This window comes from Danio aesculapii, chromosome 13 (assembly GCF_903798145.1).
Source record: "Danio aesculapii chromosome 13, fDanAes4.1, whole genome shotgun sequence".
In the NCBI taxonomy this organism is placed as follows: Eukaryota; Metazoa; Chordata; class Actinopteri; order Cypriniformes; family Danionidae; genus Danio; species Danio aesculapii.
In genome coordinates this window covers 43,188,726-43,208,554 of record NC_079447.1, presented here as the reverse complement: position 1 = coordinate 43,208,554, position 19,829 = coordinate 43,188,726, and the positions used below count along the sequence as shown (strand labels likewise).

The window sequence follows — 19,829 nt, the reverse complement described above, 5'->3', positions numbered from 1 at the left end:
TCTTAAAGTTCTTAAATTACCTTAAATGTTTTGCTTTGTTCATTAGCTTAAATATTTGAATCCTCACATGAATAGTTGTCAAAATGAATGGCAGTTCACAATAGATACAAGTTCTTTTGAATAATTACACTCAATTACGAATATGAAAGGTGGTTGATATAGTTTGTCAATATGAATACTAAAGATGTTTCATTTTTCACAATATTAAATAACAGTTCCATGCGAAGTGTGCTGAAGAAAAGTGTTACCCCAGCATGCTACTCTATTTATTTATTGGTGCAAAATATTATAGTCTGCTAGTGTGATTCTGAATGCAGCAATAGTGCTGTATCACCAGATTAATTTTTTATAATATTTATTACACATGTCTGTTGATAACTATATTCTGAGTAGGTTTAATGTGTGATAAAAATGAACAAATTAGTAGTACCATATAGACCAAATGTTCTGTTTTTGGTGTATGGCAAGCTGTTTTAATGTTTAATTCTTAAAGAGATAGTTCACCCCATAATGAATCCTTTCTTTTGGTAAACACAAAGGAGGTTGGTTTTTAAAGAGGTTGGTTGCTGTGACCCATTGACTTCCATAGTATTTTTTCCTTATGGAAGTTAAAGGGTCTCACTGTCCCAGCAACCAGCATTTTTATAGTATCTTCTGTTGTGTTCAACAGAAGAAAGAGATTAATAAATGTTTAAAACCACATGGGAGATAATAAATAATTCGTATTCGTATTCATAATAAATAATAAGTATTCCTTTAAAACACAAAAGTTCCTCTTTGATGCTTATTTTTCAAAACTAGTATATTTTATGTTATGGGCCAGTTTTTATTCATTATATAGAAGTATTTCAAAAAGAATACACATACAAGGAATTTGTTTTCATGACAGACCTTTCTACAGTTACTTTGTAAATGTAATAGATTACAAATTACCCTATTTACAATGTAATAAGTAGTGTACATTTTCAGTTACATTATAAAAGTAACTGATTATATCTGATTACTTTTGATTATGTTTAAGTTTTAATGGGTATTTTCAACTAAATCATTTTCAAGCATTTCTACCAAGCAGGTGTGACCTTACAGTAGCTCTGTTTACTGTTAGAATTTCGAAACCTTTCATCACTTGAATTAAGATTATATTAATTTAACTTTAAAGTACAGCCACCACAAAACCAGACCTTATATCAAAAGCATTGTTTACTGTTGTTACAAAATCAAAGTTTTAGTTAGTTGTGCAGGGTGATTTTTGTCGCATTTGCCATAAAAAATACATCTAAGCTATTTTTGCAATTTTCATTTTTAAATTGAAGCAACTTAAATCCAAGTGAATCATATATTAGTGATCAATAAAACTGCCAATGAAACAAATGAGGCAGAATAGTTCAGTTATTTACTGTAAATAATATGCTGTATTAAACAGAAACAAATTATTGTATATAACAGCAAAAACAAAAAATCCAATAAAAATAGGTGTTACACATTTAAAATATTATAGTAATCTATATTAAAGGGAAATATTTAGGAATAAGCATTGTATATATATTTACAACTCTTCGTTAATTACACTACATAATGTATCATTAGTAACTATCATGAACTAATAGTAATTAACATAGTATACTTTAGCCTTTACTACAGTAACTATACATATATAGACCTCCTCTCCCTCCGTCATCTTTCCATCAAGCAAATTTCTCGTGTTAGCCTTGGTTGGCAACATCACTGACCAGAGCGAGAGGTGGCAGTAACGCCTAAAAACAAGAAGAATAAGAAGAAATCGTCATTCTCGCCATCATATGGATTTTCTTTCATCGGCTAGACACTGGCCTGACAGCTCTGTGAATGTCGGTGCCGTCACTTATTAATCTGCGATTGGTAAACGTAGCTTGTGTGGACGCTACTGAGCTACTTCAGTAATAAAATAGCTTCGCTACTGAAAAGCTTTTTGATTTAAAAAGTAGCAACTCTACCGCCACACTACTGAGAAATGTAGTTATAGCAGAATAGCACCCCTTTCGTAAATAGCCTTAGCAGAAGGCATTGTGCATATCAAAAACAGGCAAAGCAACAGATTAATATTATTCAACAGATCCCAGATTTTTAAAGAATTTTTTAGATGTAACCCCATTTGTAATCTTTAACATTTTAATAAGTAACTAAATTAATTACACATTCTTTCACAGTAACTAACTAATTATTGTACTTTTATTTTGTAATTAAATTATGTAATGCCGTTACATGTAACTAGTTACTCCCCAACACTGCTGACTACATACTATAACCTTATAAGGATTAAATGATAAACGGCTTGCCATATTCAGTACTCGTGTGTGAGTTACCTACCAGACATGTCCAAACATGCGCAGACGTGTTCAAGACCAACTACCACTTCCGGTATAGTGACAAACCTTCCAGTAAGAGCAAAGACTGGACAGGAACACATAGATGAGCATATGTCAAGAGCGTTTAACCATATATTCCTATTCAAATAAGTTTAACATAATTATCTTCACATAGACTTTAGGTAATGCATTCGACGCAGTGATGTGAAGTCCTGTTTCTATAGGGATTGAGTGTTTTCAACATTTGATGCAACATGGCAACCTCGCATGGTAATCGATGTCTCCTAAGGACAATCACGAGATGTCTTCGGGACAGCCGTCGGCAGCTGAACTTGACGACAGTACGGTCTTTAGGACACTTTTCCAACTCTTCTTCGGGTAAACAGGAACGTGTTGAAACTGTGGATCCACCGCGGAGTTCAGGGGGCGGCAGTGGCACATCTCGACTGGCGGTCGCGCTCGGACTGGGACTCGGAGGAGCAGCGGCTTTATTTTCATTAAGAGGAGAAGACAATAAAGATGCCCTACAGAGGACAGTCGCGGTTAGGAATTTGCTGATTGATAGCATATTACCTACTGTCCAGTGTGCTTCTCCATTTAAACCTGACAGCCCGCGGTACAAGTATAATTTCATCGCGGATGTGGTGGAGAAGTCCACCCCTGCTGTGGTATACATCGAGATTGTTGGCCGGTGAGTGTGTCAAAAAAAGAGAAAGAAATAATAATACAATGACACAGTGTATTAGTCCTTCTGAAAACATCTAAAACTGACCTTACCTGCTTTAAAAGTGACTAAGTTAACCTGCTGACAAGTGATGCAAATTCTTCTTAAAGGGATAGTTCACCATTGAGGGAGTCGGTTTTATATTCAAATGTTCGCTCATTTAACGGTCGCACGCTATAATAATAATATAATAATAATATAATTTCAGAAAAGTATTATTTGCACATTCCTAATAATAAAATATTAGCAGCCAACGGCTATCAAAGCTGTTCACGGTCAACAAAATAGTCCTAATGTTGTTTTGAAGTCATATTTACATGGTAGTTCAGTCAATGTTCAAAGTATCGTGGTAAACAATATAGGGAGCGTGTCACAAGTTGTCACTAAACAAATGTGCGAATATAAATCCAACTTCACCTCAGTCTACCTCAGTTAGTCAGCCCCAAAATGTACAAACACAGGTTGCTCCAAACCCTTAATGGTTTCTTTCAAATACTGTGAAAGTCAATGGTTCAGCTTTCTTCAGAATATACTATTATGTGTTCAACAGAAGAGAGAAATTCAGACCGGTTTTGAACAAGTAAAGGGTGAGTAAATGATGAAAGACTTTCATTTTTTGGGTGAACTATCCTTTTAAAACTAAAACAGCTTGACTAAATTTGCAAAAACAGTTCAGGCTGTCCTGCTTACAAGAGAAACCAGCACATACGTTGTAGCAGTTGTTGTTCAATGGATATAATAAAATTATAGGTATTTGAATGGAAAATATTGCTGTTGCATATTAAAATCAAACAAATCATAATTGGATGAGTCCCAAAATACAGAAGAACCCATTTTGGGAAATGTACTGGTTTTGATCTATATAATTTGAGGGTTTTTAATGTTATTTGTAATGGAGTTATTAGAACTTCTGTGTTTTCATTGAGTTTATTTTTCAGCAGGGTATTTTATGTAGATTTTCTCTAGGGACTTTTTGGATCACTTGTTTCTGTTTTTAGATGATCATATAGTTTTAGTTTCCGTTGTGTTTGGGAATTTTGACTAATATTAGACTATTTTTCAGACACCCCTTTTCTGGCCGTGAGGTTCCCATCTCGAATGGCTCTGGCTTTATAGTAAGTAGTGATGGCCTGATAGTGACAAATGCCCATGTGGTCGCCAACAAGCGTGGTGTTCGTGTCAAACTGACCAATGGTGAGACTTACAACGCCACAGTCCAGGATGTGGACCAGGCTGCAGACATCGCCACCATCAAAATCAATGTTAAGGTACAGATGAAGCTTTGAGGTTGTACTGTTAAGATATTTAATCTTTTTGAGATATTTAATGTTTTAATGAGTCATATAGTTTTATATGGTAAGAACAAGGACTCATTTTATTGTATTAATTTACATTTTTAAAATTGGGTCATTTGATTTTATATCAAATGAGTAATTTCTTTTTAAACTTTGTTTATTTAAGAATTAATAAGTCAAAAGAATCAAAAATGTATTACGGTTAGTACATTAAAAGTGTGAGGACAATATGATTTTTAATGTTAACCAGGGCTCTACATTAACTTTTTTGATGACCAGCCACTGTGGCTAGTAGTTTTTCAACATTACGAGCCACTCGCCTTTCCACTTTTGTTGTTGGGAAAATTTATTTTAATAATTACTTGATTTAGATGTGTTGCAGTGTGTCCGCGGGGTCTTAAAAAGTATTAAAAGTTGATAAATCAATTATAAGAAAATTAAGGTGTACGGAAAATTAAAAAGTCTTAATTGTGTTTTTATGAGGTTTTACGTTTTGTTCAAGCATTGTCCAAAATGTTTGACTCCAAAAAAGCATAAATATATTTATGTTCCTCCTAATATTAACAATGTGTTAGATTCACGTGGTTGGTTCGGGCCAGGGCACGTCCGGCCAAGCTCCTCCGTCCGGGTGATGTCACGTAATTTGCGACAAACGTGGGTAAATGATGTAACACTCTCCACATGTAGTGAAACCATAGAGCGAAAAATGTAAGTTTCCATACTCCTGGTTGGAGAAAGACGAGTTTAAACAGTGGCTGAAGCCTGTTGCTGAAAACAACGACATAATTTATTCTTTGAAGCTTTGTTTCTTCCGAGCTTATGAGTTCTGTTGCATGGTTGTGCTCTATTGATTTATTTAATGACAACTGTTTATTAAGTTAAAGGTTTGATACTGATTAGAACTTAAAGTGGCGATGAGGTCTTTAAATATTCTGAGAAGGTATTTAAAAAGTTGTATTAAGGTATTGAAATTACCTTTAGGATGCCTGCATATACCCTGCATCTGTCAGGTTAGTTTGTTTGGCTTGTTCCACATGTCAGCCTCATGCTGGAGTGAATTTGTCTGATTCAGCATGTAGAATCAGCATTGGCCATCAGTGAAAGAGTGCTCTGATTGGCTGTTTGACTGCAAACCAGAGTGTGGGAACAAAAACTTAAGTGACAAAACAAACAATGCAAGTCAAGAGGGAACACAAAGAAGGCAATTGTGAATCCCTCTTTAAAAGAAGTATTGAAATTACCTTTAGGATTCCTGCATATACCTTGTGTGGTGTATGACTTTGCTCAGTGAGCATGAGCAAATCGGTAGTGGTTTCATAGTGTTGCATTGTAATTAGTTATTATTTCAGGGCTCAAAATTAAGGTTGTACCAAATTTTCATCTGGCCACACTGGAAAATAAATAAATAAATGAATAAATAAATATTTCTTAGCCAAAAATTTTTAATAATTAGAAAATTTCAAAAACTAGCAAAATATAAAGTATAATATACACACACTTTTTATTCAATGATACTTTTTAAAAAAACAAAACAAAAAACAATAATTGTCATGTAGCCTATCTAAAACTATGCAAAGTAGTTTGTCCCAGCTAAAGGTCTCAGATCACCAGTTAACTATACATAAATGGGAAGTTAATCTATTAAAGCAATGTTACTGTAAATGAGGATAATTAAACTATATTAACAAAAAAAAAGCAGGTGGAAAAACATACCCTGTGCAATAATGAAAATGTGATCTCACGCACACAGTTAACGTTAGGCCCATTAATATTCTTTTCAAAGTTTGTTTAAAGCTAAAGCTGCAACCGCTTCTTTTTTAAAATTTTGAGCTCTTGAAAATGGTGGACGCGTACCGCTTTTTCTCCAGTCTATTTCAAAGAGAACCGATCACAGCATTGAGTTTCCAGGCACGGTTGCTTCACGCAAGGAAATAGGAGCGTGCATTCTTTTAAAAACTTTACCTTTTATAAACATTACCTGTGCGCGCAACACTAAAGCATCGCCTGTTTCTCACCTTGCACGTGATCCTCCTCCGATTCTGTATTCACCTGCTTTCTTTTGCTTGCGCGATCACAGTTGTTTTTGTCAGACGGGCTGTTTCTTATTTCTAGAGGTCCATCCTTAGGCCCAATCCCAATTCTATTTTTGTACCTCTACCCCTTCCCCTTGGCCCTTAAGACTGAGTGTGAAGGGGAAGGGCTTCAATATTTCCCCCTAAGAAATGGGACAGCACTACAGCACCTGCACACGTCATCATATGTCATCGTGATCTTGTGCTTCATATGAGATCAGACGATCATGACTGCTGTAGTTATTCCAGTTGTGTTATTTTTTGGTATTTATCTTCAGGAAATCACTGAAGGTTTTATATAATTTTATCATAACGATCTAATGTGGTAATAAGATTGTAACTATACTGTGCATTTACACTGTGGCCATACGCATCTGTGTAAACACACGAAGACAACATCAACATTATAGCAGACACTGTAAAAAGGTCATTCCCAGCCACTAGACTTTTCTGACAGGGTATTCAAGTGTCATCGAGTGTCAGAATGTTGTGAGACTGCTATACAGGAGTTATGATTATGGATTATAGGTAGTGAATTTTTTTTACGCAGTTATGATTATATTAAAACATGTGCTTGTTTGTTGTAAAAATGACAAAAAATACTAATTTTGGGTCTCCTAACTTCCGGGTGCAGCTATACTGCCGTTGTGGCTAGTGTATTCTGGGAAATTTTCCTACTCCTTTGTTTCGAGTATGGTCCTGAAAAATCTCAGTTCGAAGGGATATCTAGCCCTTCCCCTTAGTCTTACACCTTCAAACTAAAGAGAATTGGGACAGGTAGGGCTAAGAGGTAGAATTGGTATTGGGCCTTATTGTCGAACCCTGGTTTTAAGAAAACTACAATTTTAAAATTATTTTCAACCAGCCAAAGTGGCTTGTGGGAGTCTAACCCGCCACAGCCGAAATCTACCCGTGGTTGGCGGGTGTTTGTCAAGCCCTGGTGTTAACCCATAAATCTGTTTATACTGTATTTAGGCTACATACACTGTAATATGTCAGGAGTAACGGCCGCATACCGCATAAATTGTGATAACCTCGTACAGGCTCGTACACACCGGGAGGCTTTTCATTTGCGTTTATCGTCAGCATTTTTCGAGATGTTTTTCAGATTCAAACCCAAGCGATTTTCACTGGCATCGAGCAAAAGACTATGCAAAATCTCTTCTTGACGTTACACAACACGCTACACAACTTTAAGCTGCTTTTTTTTTTTTTTTTTTTTTTTTTATCTGGTTTTGAACTATGATATGTCATTTATTATATATATGTGTGTGTGTGTGTGTGTGTGTGTGTGTGTGTGTGTGTGTGTGTGTGTGTGTGTGTGCGCACATATAAAGGTAACTTGGTGGACAGGTCAGAGTACATACATAAGGGACAATAACGAAGCATCATAGATATAAATAAAATGGATAGAAAGAAACCAGTCAGTGGGAAGAATGACAACAATGCTTGTAAGGTACGATAGTAATAATGACAGTATAAAGAAAGGACAACAGTAATAATAACTGACAACAACAATAATAAATCACAAGTACTACACCAACTACTACTACAGAAAGTTACTAATATTACAACTACTGCTACTACAGCCACAGCCACGACTACTACTACTGATCCTACTACAGCGCTACTACAACTGAAACTGCTACAACGTCTACTACTACTACTGATTTTACTACAGCAATCACTGCTACTACAACATCTACATCGACAACATCTACTACTTCTGATACTACTACACCGACAACGACTACTACTACTACTACTACAACAACACCTTTACTACTTCTGATACTACTATACCAATGACATTACTACTACAGGAACTACTACAACTACTACTTCAATAATCCTAACTACAAATACAATCGAGACTAATACTACTACTTCTACTACTATTACAACTACACCGACCTGAATAATGACAATGGTATAAATACTTATAAAAATGAAAATAAAGTGCAGAAAACAAAACAATGAGAATAATAAGAAAAAAATAATATTAAAAAGAAGAATTTAACTTGCAGTATGATGAATTTTAAATAACGTAATAACTATAATTTACTCACGGTGGTAATAATAGTAATAATAGTAATCATAATAATAATAAAAATAACAATAATAAAACAACAACAGCTTTAACAATACAACAACTTTAAGCTTCTGACACCGGCTTGTAACACAGAAGAAGAAGACAGAAAGTTGACATGCTTGTTGTTAAATTTACTGGTGATTCGAACACGCTTGGATGGTTCAAGTATAGCAGCTCCAGCGATGAAGAAATGATTATTGTTCACCAGTGCAATAAGCAGCTCCACGTTCATATCGCCTCTGGGCATCTTCTTCAATGTGCGCTCGCATTGACAGTTTTGCACTTGAGTGCCTCCAAGTGCTGTTTACTGTAACTTCAGCAGCTCCGTGCACCCGAACAAAAGTATCAAGCTGATTGGTGGAGAAGGTTTTAATGCGGCACGTCAAAACAAAAAAAACGAGCATTAGGGGTTTCTTTAAAAATTACGCTTTTATGCCAGGCGTTTTGCGCGTTGGTGTGCAAAATTGCAGTTATGAATATATTAAAACATGTGCTTGTTTGTTGTAAAAATTACAAAAAATACTAATTTGTGGATCTCATAACTTCCGGGTGCAGCTATACTGCCGTTGTGGCTGGTGTATTCTGGGAAATTTTCCTACTCCTTGGTGTCGAGTGTGGTCCTGAAAAATCTCAGTTCGAAGGGATATCTAGCCCTTCCCCTTAGTCCTACACCTTCAAACTAAAGAGAATTGGGACTTGGGAATTTTGGTGTGCAAAATCACATTGGCGCCCTTTATTTAGTCATGAGGCGTTAAACGTTGACAGAAAACTAGAGCAAAGTCCCGGTGTGCATAAGCCTTTATTGACGTTTGGTTTTGTATCCTCAGATTTTTAAACGCAGTGATATTACAGCAACTAAAGAATAATTATAGTCAACAATTTTAGTAAGACCAACAGTGACAGAGGAGGCTTTTATGTTTGGAAGGGCATTTTTGCAATCGATTTTTTTCACAGTTTTCTTTTACCACAGTTCTAGTACATGGCCATATGGTTTACATTACATGGTGTCTTTGTGTTCTTCTGTCCCAGAATCCTCTACCTACGTTGCGTCTTGGCAAGTCGTCTGATGTGCGTCAAGGTGAATTTGTAGTTGCCATGGGGAGCCCCTTTTCTCTTAAAAACACCATCACATCTGGTATCGTCAGCTCTGCTCAGAGAGGCAGTAAAGAACTGGGTCTCTCCAACTCCAACATGGACTACATCCAGACGGACGCTACCATAGATGTAAGAGCACTGGAAACTGGCTGTAGTTGCATGCAAAGATTTTTTGTGTCATCATTTAATGAATTGCATAGCATCACTCAGTTACAATTCTGCTTTACAGTTTGGAAATTCAGGAGGGCCTCTCATAAATCTGGTGAGTCGCTGACATTTACTTAACTCACTGCTTCTGCCTTTTGGTTTAAAGGGTCACGAAACGGCAAAAAAATTTTTATGATATGTTCTCATATATATATATATGTCCCCCATTACTAAAAGCACTTATTAGGACACATATATTTCACAAAAAAGTGAAAATTGGTTGTTTTTGCATTATTTCAAGCAAATTTGTTCTTCCAGTTTGAAAAAAATTTTGACGCTACATCGCAGCCATGTAAATTTCAGCGTGAAGACTGTACTGTCCGGCTGTCTGTACCGGTGGGTACAACATGACGTCTTTGAGCTTTCAGCATTAATTGAAGAGAAAGACTTGGTTCGAATTAATCAGCACGCTCTATTGTGAATGAGGTGCAACTTCATTAATATGCATCATCGCTTTGAAGACAACCTGTAACCGTGTTCAGAGAGACGTTGTTTATTGTTGTTTATGAATGTGCCACAACGAAGGTTTTGTTTCCATTTCCCTGCGATGAGAGAGCACCCACATTTGTGGATTATAGTGGTCTTCTAACACGCGACAAAAATGTTTGTAGGTAACATTTTTACCCGAGAGCTTTTCGCATCTATAAATGGTGAAATTCGCATTTGCCACTCATCTCCTTTAAAAAAAAAAAGACACAGTTCCAGTTGGTGTTGATTGTCCAGTCTCAACAGATTTGGTAAGTGAGCGATCAGTGTTCCTTGTTTGTTTATTCGGATGACAATGTTAGTTAGTATCATCAGAGGTACTCTTTCAGTTTTTAAAGACATAAGTTAGTCAAAATGATTTAGTTACTAAGTTAACAGTACGTTAATATCACTACAATATTATGGACTGAAAGATCTGCTGTATATGCTGCTCTACAATTGTAAGCATGTAAGAACCTTAATCAAACTATTGTATGATTTTCGCCACATTTTGTAACAGAATAGTCTACACATGGCTGTTTGACGCTATTCTCTGCATTTACCGCACTTTTCTCCCATACGGTGTGCGGTGTCAAATTCCATTAAAACAACACTCTTCCAGCAGTTCCTCGCATCCATTATCTCATTTGCCACAGGGGGCACGCATGAAATGTTCCTGAAAGAAAATGAAAGTGCCTAACTGCAGTTAAAGTTGACAAATAAAGAATGAAATGTCCCGAAATTACATGAAACTCTGGAGGAATCGTCTACAGCGTGGTGACGCAATGATTTTAATCGTATTATGTCCTTTAACATGTAAAACGGGATCATGAAAGGAACATTCAAAAAGAAACTCATGTAAACGCCCTTAATCATATTATTGTTTTAATCAGATTAAGGCAAATAGTTAGATTACTGATGACCATGTAAACGTAGAGCTAGATAGACAAAAAGAATTGGGATTGGGCCTTACTACTCGAGGACTTTTAGAGGGGTGACTTTTTACTCATACTTTGAGTAGTATTTAGAACAGATTAATTTACTCTACTTGCACTACCACTGTCATCTACTACTACATGTATAATACTAAAACACTGACTGTTCGACCTCAACAAAAATTTTGAATAAGAAAAATTACAAAAAATATCAAGTGTTGTATTATATTAAGAACTTAAATTGTTCTCAAATGTTAATCAATAAAGTACTGTACTGGTCATATGCTCTAGCCTTATGTGATAAACTGATGTGTCATGTTTGAACTCTTCAGGATGGTGAGGTCATCGGCATTAATACCATGAAAGTGACAGCAGGGATTTCCTTCGCTATTCCCTCAGATAGAGTCCGTCTCTTCCTTGACCGATCTGCAGACAAACAGAGTAAGAATGACCTCACAGCTTCTTGCTTTTGTCTGTGACATCATTTATCTCACTGACAGATGGTTATTGGGTCTTTTTTTCAGAGTCTTGGTTTGGAGAATCGGGATCGAAAAGGCGTTACATTGGAGTGATGATGCTGACTTTGACCCCCAGGTGCCAAACACTTATTACTCTTTTACAGAAGAACAATTCATACATGATGGAATCTACAGATTTTTGTTATATGCCACTAAAATCAGGGTTCGCGCAAGGTGCTTCAAGTGCTTGAATTTAGCTTTTAGAAGTTCAAGTCCTGGAATACCTGAAAAATTGGCTTGTTTTGTTGAAAAGTGCTTAAAAGTGCTTAAATTATCAAGGAGAATTTGTATGCAATTTTCACAGCCGAAAAATAAAAATGTTTGTGAACTTTTGTTCAATTTAATGCAAAAATACCTGCACAAACTACCGTGATTCCGAAGCGGTGATTTGACTGATATGAAAAGAGGCCAATCACAGTCGACCTTGTCTAGTTTTACGTGAACCGTAAAGGGGGGACAAAGGCCTTTCTGTGTTGCAGTATATCATCAATGTTATTGACATGAGTAATTAAAACACGGATATACTTCCTGCCATTTCGACGATCTACACACACGTTTTGCTCTCTTCTCTCTGCGCTCTTCCTCTGACCTGTCTGTCACTTTTCTGAATGTCGGGAATGCAGGTATTGCGCAATTACTCATTTCTGCAAATATCGCGAGTGCTTTATTTTAACATCAGAGCTCAGTCATATACGTTAATCGCAAAAACTGGATATGCAAGCTCTTAAATAGGCTTTTTCAAATGAGCTGCAAGTCCCTCTCATCATCGCGTGTGTGTGCTCAGACTGTATACAATCGCGAAGTCTTCGCTATTAAAGTAGAAATGATTTATCTTTGCTTCTTGACTAAATTTAGTCAAAAACTATCAAGTAATTAGTATTGGATCGATGCACAATGACAATGCTAACGGACTTCTTATTTGGCTGTATAGTCAAGTGAAACTTACTTTTTGAAAAGGTGGAACTTTTTTTTCTTTACGACAAAAGAACTATGCTAGAAATGTTTCTGTTGAGGTATTTGTATGACATAATAGCTGTATTCTGAGCTGTCTTAAAGCGTCACTAAATTGTACAGGCAGTACAGGTCAACACAATCTGTTGTTACATTTATCATAATAAACAATAATGCTCTTAAAACACTGCTTTGAAAAATGTAGTGTTGTCATATTTCATATACCTCAAACAAAGTCATTTGTTTTGTTATTTTATTACTGACAGTGTGCTTGTCTTTTTTGTAAAAATTATTTCAGTTTAAGATCAAGCGTAAAATAAAATGTCCATGTGATGTACAGCTATTTAAGAAATAAATCTGCCATATTGTAAAGACAAGAATGAGCAAATAAGCAAAATAGTGTAAATTATGTAAATAAAAGGCTAAATTTTTATAATATACTTTAATTAAAGCTTTCAAAGCTTGAAAATATTGTTTAAAAAAATGGACAAAAAGTGTCTCTATGGCCTTATAGAGTGTGTGGTAGTTTTGCCAGTGCTATTGAAAAAGATTAATTGTCATGAAAGGATAAATCGACCATACTTCCTTTTGTTAGGGCAAATTTCTGTATACATGTGTGTATATATATATATATATATATATATATATATATATATATATATATATATATATATTTTCTATGTACATGGTTTCTGCTACATTCAGTCTTCCATGGCGAGGCGCCACACCAAAATTCATCCTGCCAAGGCTACATTACAGCTTCTCATTCAAAACATTGTCGTTTTTTTAAATAGCAGGTTATAATCGCACCAAAACGTATTAAAAGTAAGTGATTTATAACAGAGTGAACTTTTCTGTAATCGTAGTATTGCTGTGCGTTATTTGCTTAACCCTTTAAGGTGACGTACTGACTGACAGGTGCGTGATGCGTGAGGCCAGCAAACACGACGTAGCTTTCAGTTATGACGAACACCGTTTCCATAATTATATTTTATTTATAGATAAAGGTCTATGGCTCTGCATACAATTACTTTATCTTGCTGGAGTTTAGAACCGTTTCACTTTACTTCAGGGCGCATCAATGCCGTTCTGTAGGTCTATTGGAGACATTCATAAATATTCCTAGGAGATTTAATAAATGTTGGATGCATACTTGTTGCATAAACGCACTAAATCGCACTTCAGCAGCGTTTATTTGAGAGCGCACAAGAAAATCTGCACTTGAGAAGCGTGTATTTGAAGGCGCACAAGAAGTTTTGCGCACGAACAGAGGAAACCGGTGCTCTAGCACAGAGATTCACATGCTCGTATTACATGAATGCGATCTCGACTTGTAATACTGCGCTCGCCAGTTTTGTCAATGAAATAACGCCATAGGTAGTCGGTAGATCTGTGTGAAGGTCCCAACAGAGTCTGCCGCCACTGCTGAAAAAAATCCTAGAGGAAACACTGTATGTAGCTTTATGATTAAAGCAATTGAATTTATTATTATTTCCTAAAAAAGGGCCATAATGAAAATCAGATTAAAATTTTTTTTTAGAGTTTGTTTTAGAGTGTCCAAATACCTATTTAGAGGCTTCTGGGGGAAAAAATGTTTATTTGTAGTAAATTCTATGTTGAATAAAAAAAAAATTCTATTTTCTAAATTTATACTTGATGTTTTTGTATTTAACAATTATGACAGAAACTTTTGTATTTGAGCAGTTTGTCATTAAAATTTAAGATAGATAGATAGATAGATAGATAGATAGATAGACAGACAGACAGACAGACAGACAGACAGACAGACAGACAGACACTTTATTGTAAACAAGTCTGAAATTTTCCTTGAGACCTTATCGGCTTAACAATCAATATTACATTCACTTCAACCAAAAACACCTCAACAAAACATTCATAATACTTCAGTTGCATAGAGTGTGACAAAAGAAATGCTGTTAATTTGAAATGCTATCAATAAATTTATCAGTACTTGCTGTAATTTATCAGATTAAATGTGTGTTATGGAGATCCACAGCCCTGAGTAAAAAGAAATTGCTCATAAATTTTGGCCAGAAAAAGTGCAGACACTGGACAATAATCAATCTTATTAGCTCACAAGTGTTTGTGCACACTGTTAAATGGATTACACTTTTGCCTATTTGACTGTGCACACACACTCCAATGAAAATAAAGTAAATTTTGCACTTAAGTCTTTTTATATCTTTAAATTCTCTTCTTTCCCTCCTCAGTATAATCGAAGAGCTAAGGATGCGAGACCTGTCCTTCCCTGATGTTTCTCATGGAGTTCTCATCCACCGTGTGATTATAGGATCTCCAGCTAATAGGTGTGCTGCATTCTGATTGTGATGCAATCAGCTGTTGATTAAGGCATTCTATTAATGATGTCATTCTCTGTGTTCTGTTTTGCAGAGCTGGAATGAAACCAGGAGATGTTATTATTGAGATCAATGGGACAAAGGTGAACACGTCGGAGGAGATATATAATGCTGTGAGGACCAGCGAAAGCTTAAATGTGGTGGTCCGCCGGGGGGCCGACCTGCTCATGCTGCACATGACCCCAGAGTCCACAGAGTAACATCAAGTAAAGTATTTAATAATATTAAGAAATGGTTAGATGGTGAGTAATGAGAAGCTTTATCGTAGTTGCAAATGTTGGAAGAAAGGAATATCGTAAAGGGTTGAAATGTTTATTTGTTTAGCAAACGCTGGACATTCGTGAAGTAAACGTGTTTCTTGAAGCGTATGAAATAATGTGAATGATTCAGACTTCTGTAAACTGAATAAACCTCAGTGTGTCTGCGCAAACTACACTATCAGTATTGATTTTGAAGGAACACCACTGAATATTTCGTTTAGGATTGTCATGAGGGCAACAAACACTCAACGACCTTAATAAATCTGGGTGCTCTTATTGTGAAAATGCAGATGTTTTGTATTGAATCTCACATTCTCATGTTACGACGTTTGTATTTTAATACATTTTTCAAATTTCACAATAAACCATTGGAATATTTATGGATGATTTGCTTATGTCGCAGTGACTGATATGTTTAGGTTTTGGGTCAGCGCTGTACAGTATTCTTAAAAAGTGTATTTCTAAAAGTGCGCCTTAATGACGCCAGTGTCAACTGCAGTGTGTGTTGTAAATGACTGGATGCTGTTCAAACCTCATGCCAAAATTTCGTCACCCCATACAAAACCATTTTAAACCCACACAATCTGGCAACACTGGGGCTAGATCACAATATAAGCCACATCACAAGTGAGTTCAATAATATACAGTATCTCTTTATTACAGACATGTACAAAAATCAAATACACAAAACAGAACAGATGTAAACTGGCTACTGGCATTCTGCTAATGTCACTGGTCAGAACTCCAGCATGAACCAGTCGTGGTAAGGCATCTGTTCTAGAGGAATTCTGCGCTCTGGATTCTGCTGCAGACAAGCCCTCATCAGATCACAGCATTCTGTGAAGAAGAAATGGAGAGGTGAAATTATTATTATTATTAAACAGTTTTTGCTTAATTGTTCTTTGATGAACATCTCACCTTGAGAGAGGGTAAATTTGGACCAGTCATGTTCAAGATAGTACATGTCATACGCTGATGGGAAATCTCCGTGAAGCATTATGTAGAGAAGAACTCCAAGAGAATAGACCGTCGCTGGTATGGCTCGGTAACATCCTCTTTCATAAAACTCTGGCGGGATGTACGCTTCTGTGCCTAAAGGAGAGACGTTTAGTTCAATCTCTGTGACAGCATCATGTTGACTATATATACCAGATGGGTTTCAGCTGTGATTAATTAACGAGCTTTCAAAACGTATAATTATAATGCTTATGTACATTCATAACTAGTGTTGTCAAAAGTATCAACTTTGGTACCAATCGATACTGGCACTCATCACAGTCATATATGCTGAGCATATGAACACCAATGGCCAATCAGTGGAGTTAAACAGCGCTCAAATGGACCGTTTTAAATGTCAGTATCGATTGGTACTTTTGACAACCCTATTCAAAACACCTACCAGAAAAGTTACTGTAGGCTGATTCCATCATGAAATCTCCACACCCGAAGTCGATCAGCTTGACCTCCAGCGTGTCTGGGTTCACAAGCAGGTTCTGAAGCTTTATATCCCGGTGGAATACCCCGCGGTAACAGCAAACATTGGCAGCATAAACAGCTTGCCACATGATGGTTTGTGCCGTTTGCTCGCTGAGGACGCCTCCACTGAGTTGAAGGAATGCCTCCAGGTCCATGCTTGGCGTAGGCCGCTCCATGACCATGACATAATGGTTTTTAAAGACCTGCCAATCTAGAAGCTGAATGATATTCTGACACCTGGAGCCACTGCTAGCCATATTTGCCAAGGTGATTTCAAGAGGAAGCGGCTGGTCACATGACTGAAAACAAAATAATAATGTTGGTTTTCAAATGAGGGTTTCTGACCACAGCCTGCTGTCTATAATAAATATAAGACATTATAAATTGAACACAGCGAACAGAAAGTGGAGTCTACTTACAGAGCAGAGATCTTGCCTATTTGGTGTCTTCTGGACAAATTTAACAGCCACCTGTTTAAAGGAACACGCGGACAATTAACATGTGCGTGGAGATCATTTCATTCCAGTCATAAATCCTGAACAGAAGTTTAGTCAAGTTGAATTTGTCAGCAGAAATGTCCAAACAATGAAAGCTCTGATGATGTTCTTTAAATAGTGAACTTCATCAAAGGATTTGAGTCTACAAAAATCAATACCTGCAGACCATCCTGTACGCGAATCCCTTCATACACAGAGCCGAAACCTCCTTCACCGAGCTGCTTTCCAAGTTTGTAGAGGCAGCTGATGTCATCTGTTAAAAAATGAAGAGAATTAAGCTGACTGGACATAAAATGTCATTAAATTATAAACCAAATAAAATCACAAACAGTTGAAGTCAGAATTATTGTCAGATTTTTTTCAACACATTTCTAAACAGTTTTAATAACTGATTTCTTTTATCTTTGCTGTGATGACATAACATATGTGAGTGATGATATTATGTGAGTAAATAATATTAACTGGATATTTTCAAGATACTAGTGTTCAGCTTAAAGTTCTGAATACTTACACTTCCTTGCTCTTCATCATTTGGGAAATATTTGAAAAATAAAAAAAATATCACAGGAGTGCGAATAATTTTGACTTCAACTGTATAATTTTACAAAGTTTGATCCGCCTAAACAAATGTTGTGAATTCCAGCAATAAACTTACTATTGTCCAAGCAGGTCCCATCATCTGCTGTAGGACTCACTGCAGAGTCAATGGCACCTGTAGACTTCACAGCAGAGTCCTCTTGTGAGACCTTCTGAGTCAGCGGAGGGTCAGAGTCTTCATCCAGTGCAGAGTCACAGATGCCATCTGTTAAGAGCTGCTGGCTCACTGGAGGTTCAGTGTCCTCATCTGATGATGAACTTGTAGGACTATCAAGTGCTTGCTCCAAGCTGTCATCACTGAGGGAGGATTCATTGTCTGCTGTGAAGTGAAACTCTGCAGAGACGTTCTCAATAACTACTGCAGAGTCAAAGCTGTTCACTTCAGGTTTCTCCGTGGAGTCAAAGTCTTCGTCTGCTGCAGCATCAAGAGCTGAAGGTTGGAGAACTTTCAGCTCAAGATTGTGCACAGCCGTGTGGAAGAATTTAGAGCTACTGATCGGCTCGGCCTGAAGTTCATGGATCTCCTGCACAGAGAGCTGACCTAAAGAGATGAAGGAACATCATTAATATGACTCTATAACTCTTTTGACTAGATATTTGAACAGTTCATTTGCAGAAGCATTACTCGTATTTTTATTGATTATCTTCGTGGGTTTTTGTGCATTGAAGTGATAATTAGCAAAATATTATGTTTAAACTGTATATCTGAAGACAAAACTCACCGAGACAATAATCCTAATACAATTAATTCTGAATTTCGTCTGTTAAACACAAAACTACAAATTCTGCAGAATATTCCTGAGATCAGCAGCCATTAACCTTCATTGTAGGAACACATTAAACACGTATTTTTTTTTGCTTGTTCAAACTACTTATTTAAAATGAGCTGGAACAACACAATTCTTAAGATTCATTGGGACAACTTAATTTTTTAATGATCAATCCACATAAATTTGTTAAAAGTGTTAAGTGAACTTAATTTGTGTTGGGACATGAATGAATTGTGTGGAACCCTGCATTTACAGTGTACTGTGGAAGTCAGTGGCTGATTTCAGTGAATCTTCTTTTGTGTTGAACACAAGAAAACACCTCAAACAGGTTTAAGGAGTGAATTATGACAGAATCGTTATGTTTATGTGAACTGTGGCTTTAAGAAACTCTTTCTAAAATGTCTTCCAGTTAATGTTAATTTCGGATCTTTAAACACTTACTGTAATATGTTTGGTGTGTTTAACAGGGTGTTTTAGTAATTAAAAGTACTCATAAATCTATTTTACCATCAACAGTAGCTCTTCTGGAAAAACAGTCGAGGAAGAGGGAAGAACATTTGATTTTCTTCTTTTTCTGTCTCTCTGCCTGTTTTCTTGTAACGACGGGCGGCTCATCGGATACCAGATGAGGATGCTTTTCTGTCGTGTTGCCGGTGGGTTTGAGTGGCTCACGGGGTTGTTCGTTTGCACACTTAACACCAAAAGCTTTCTTCAGACGGTAAATCAGTTTTGAAAAGGCCATTTTAGCACCGTTGTGTAGAATCGCAGAAAGTACTGAACTACTAGACATCTAAAGAAGCTACTGAGAGTTTCTGCAATATCCAAAAGCTTTATTCTACCACAGATGATGTCAGAGTTACACAGTTCCATTTGGAACGCGAAAGAACTTTTTCAAAACACGTGGAGACTGTTTAAAACAAAATAAACATTTACATTTACATTTAGTCATTTAGCAGACGCTTTTATCCAAAGCGACTTACAAATGAGGACAAGGAAGCAATTTACACAACTATAAGAGCAGCAGTGAACAAGTGCTATAGACAAGTTTCAGGTGTGTAAAGTCTAAGAAGCAAAACATTAGTAAATTTTTTTTGTTGTTTTTTTTTTATTGGAGAGAGAGAGAGAGGGCACAGTTAGTGGTATAGCCAGAGA

The 19,829-nt window shown here is 36.4% G+C and overlaps 2 protein-coding genes across 2 annotated transcripts; one reads left to right on the top strand and one right to left on the bottom strand.

Annotated features, from left to right (window-relative positions):
• Nucleotides 1-2,393: 2,393 nt before the first annotated feature.
• LOC130239929 (serine protease HTRA2, mitochondrial-like) lies at nt 2,394-15,721 on the top strand. Its single transcript, XM_056471308.1, has 8 exons — nt 2,394-3,036; nt 4,133-4,337; nt 9,558-9,752; nt 9,853-9,885; nt 11,563-11,671; nt 11,755-11,824; nt 14,931-15,026; nt 15,112-15,721. The coding sequence occupies exons 1-8, from the start codon at nt 2,600-2,602 to the stop codon at nt 15,275-15,277; spliced, it is 1,311 nt and encodes a 436-aa protein (XP_056327283.1). The 5' UTR covers nt 2,394-2,599; the 3' UTR covers nt 15,278-15,721.
• Nucleotides 15,722-16,003: 282 nt separating this feature from the next.
• LOC130239926 (serine/threonine-protein kinase pim-2-like) lies at nt 16,004-19,419 on the bottom strand. Its single transcript, XM_056471305.1, has 8 exons — nt 19,185-19,419; nt 18,023-18,448; nt 17,966-17,992; nt 17,469-17,563; nt 17,233-17,283; nt 16,737-17,112; nt 16,256-16,429; nt 16,004-16,174 (listed from the first exon to the last, which is right to left on the bottom strand). Exons 1-8 carry the CDS (start codon nt 19,417-19,419, stop codon nt 16,074-16,076), a joined length of 1,485 nt encoding a protein of 494 aa, XP_056327280.1. The 3' UTR covers nt 16,004-16,073.
• Nucleotides 19,420-19,829: the final 410 nt, after the last annotated feature.

What these genes read in the sequence shown, in the direction of transcription:
- LOC130239929 (XM_056471308.1), top strand. Translation starts at nt 2,600, where the DNA reads ATGGCAACCTCGCATGGTAATCGATGTCTCCTAAGGACAATCACGAGA. An exon ending in TACATCGAGATTGTTGGCCG is followed by an intron (nt 3,037 to 4,132) that starts GTGAGTGTGTCA and finishes ACTATTTTTCAG; the next exon opens with ACACCCCTTTTCTGGCCGTG. An exon ending in ATGCTGACTTTGACCCCCAG is followed by an intron (nt 11,825 to 14,930) that starts GTGCCAAACACT and finishes TTCCCTCCTCAG; the next exon opens with TATAATCGAAGAGCTAAGGA.
- LOC130239926 (XM_056471305.1), bottom strand. Translation starts at nt 19,419, where the DNA reads ATGGCCTTTTCAAAACTGATTTACCGTCTGAAGAAAGCTTTTGGTGTT. An exon ending in CTCTGCTGTGAAGTCTACAG is followed by an intron (nt 17,993 to 18,022) that starts GTGCCATTGACT and finishes TGAGTCCTACAG; the next exon opens with CAGATGATGGGACCTGCTTG. An exon ending in TGGGACCTGCTTGGACAATA is followed by an intron (nt 17,564 to 17,965) that starts GTAAGTTTATTG and finishes ATTTTTTAACAG; the next exon opens with ATGACATCAGCTGCCTCTAC.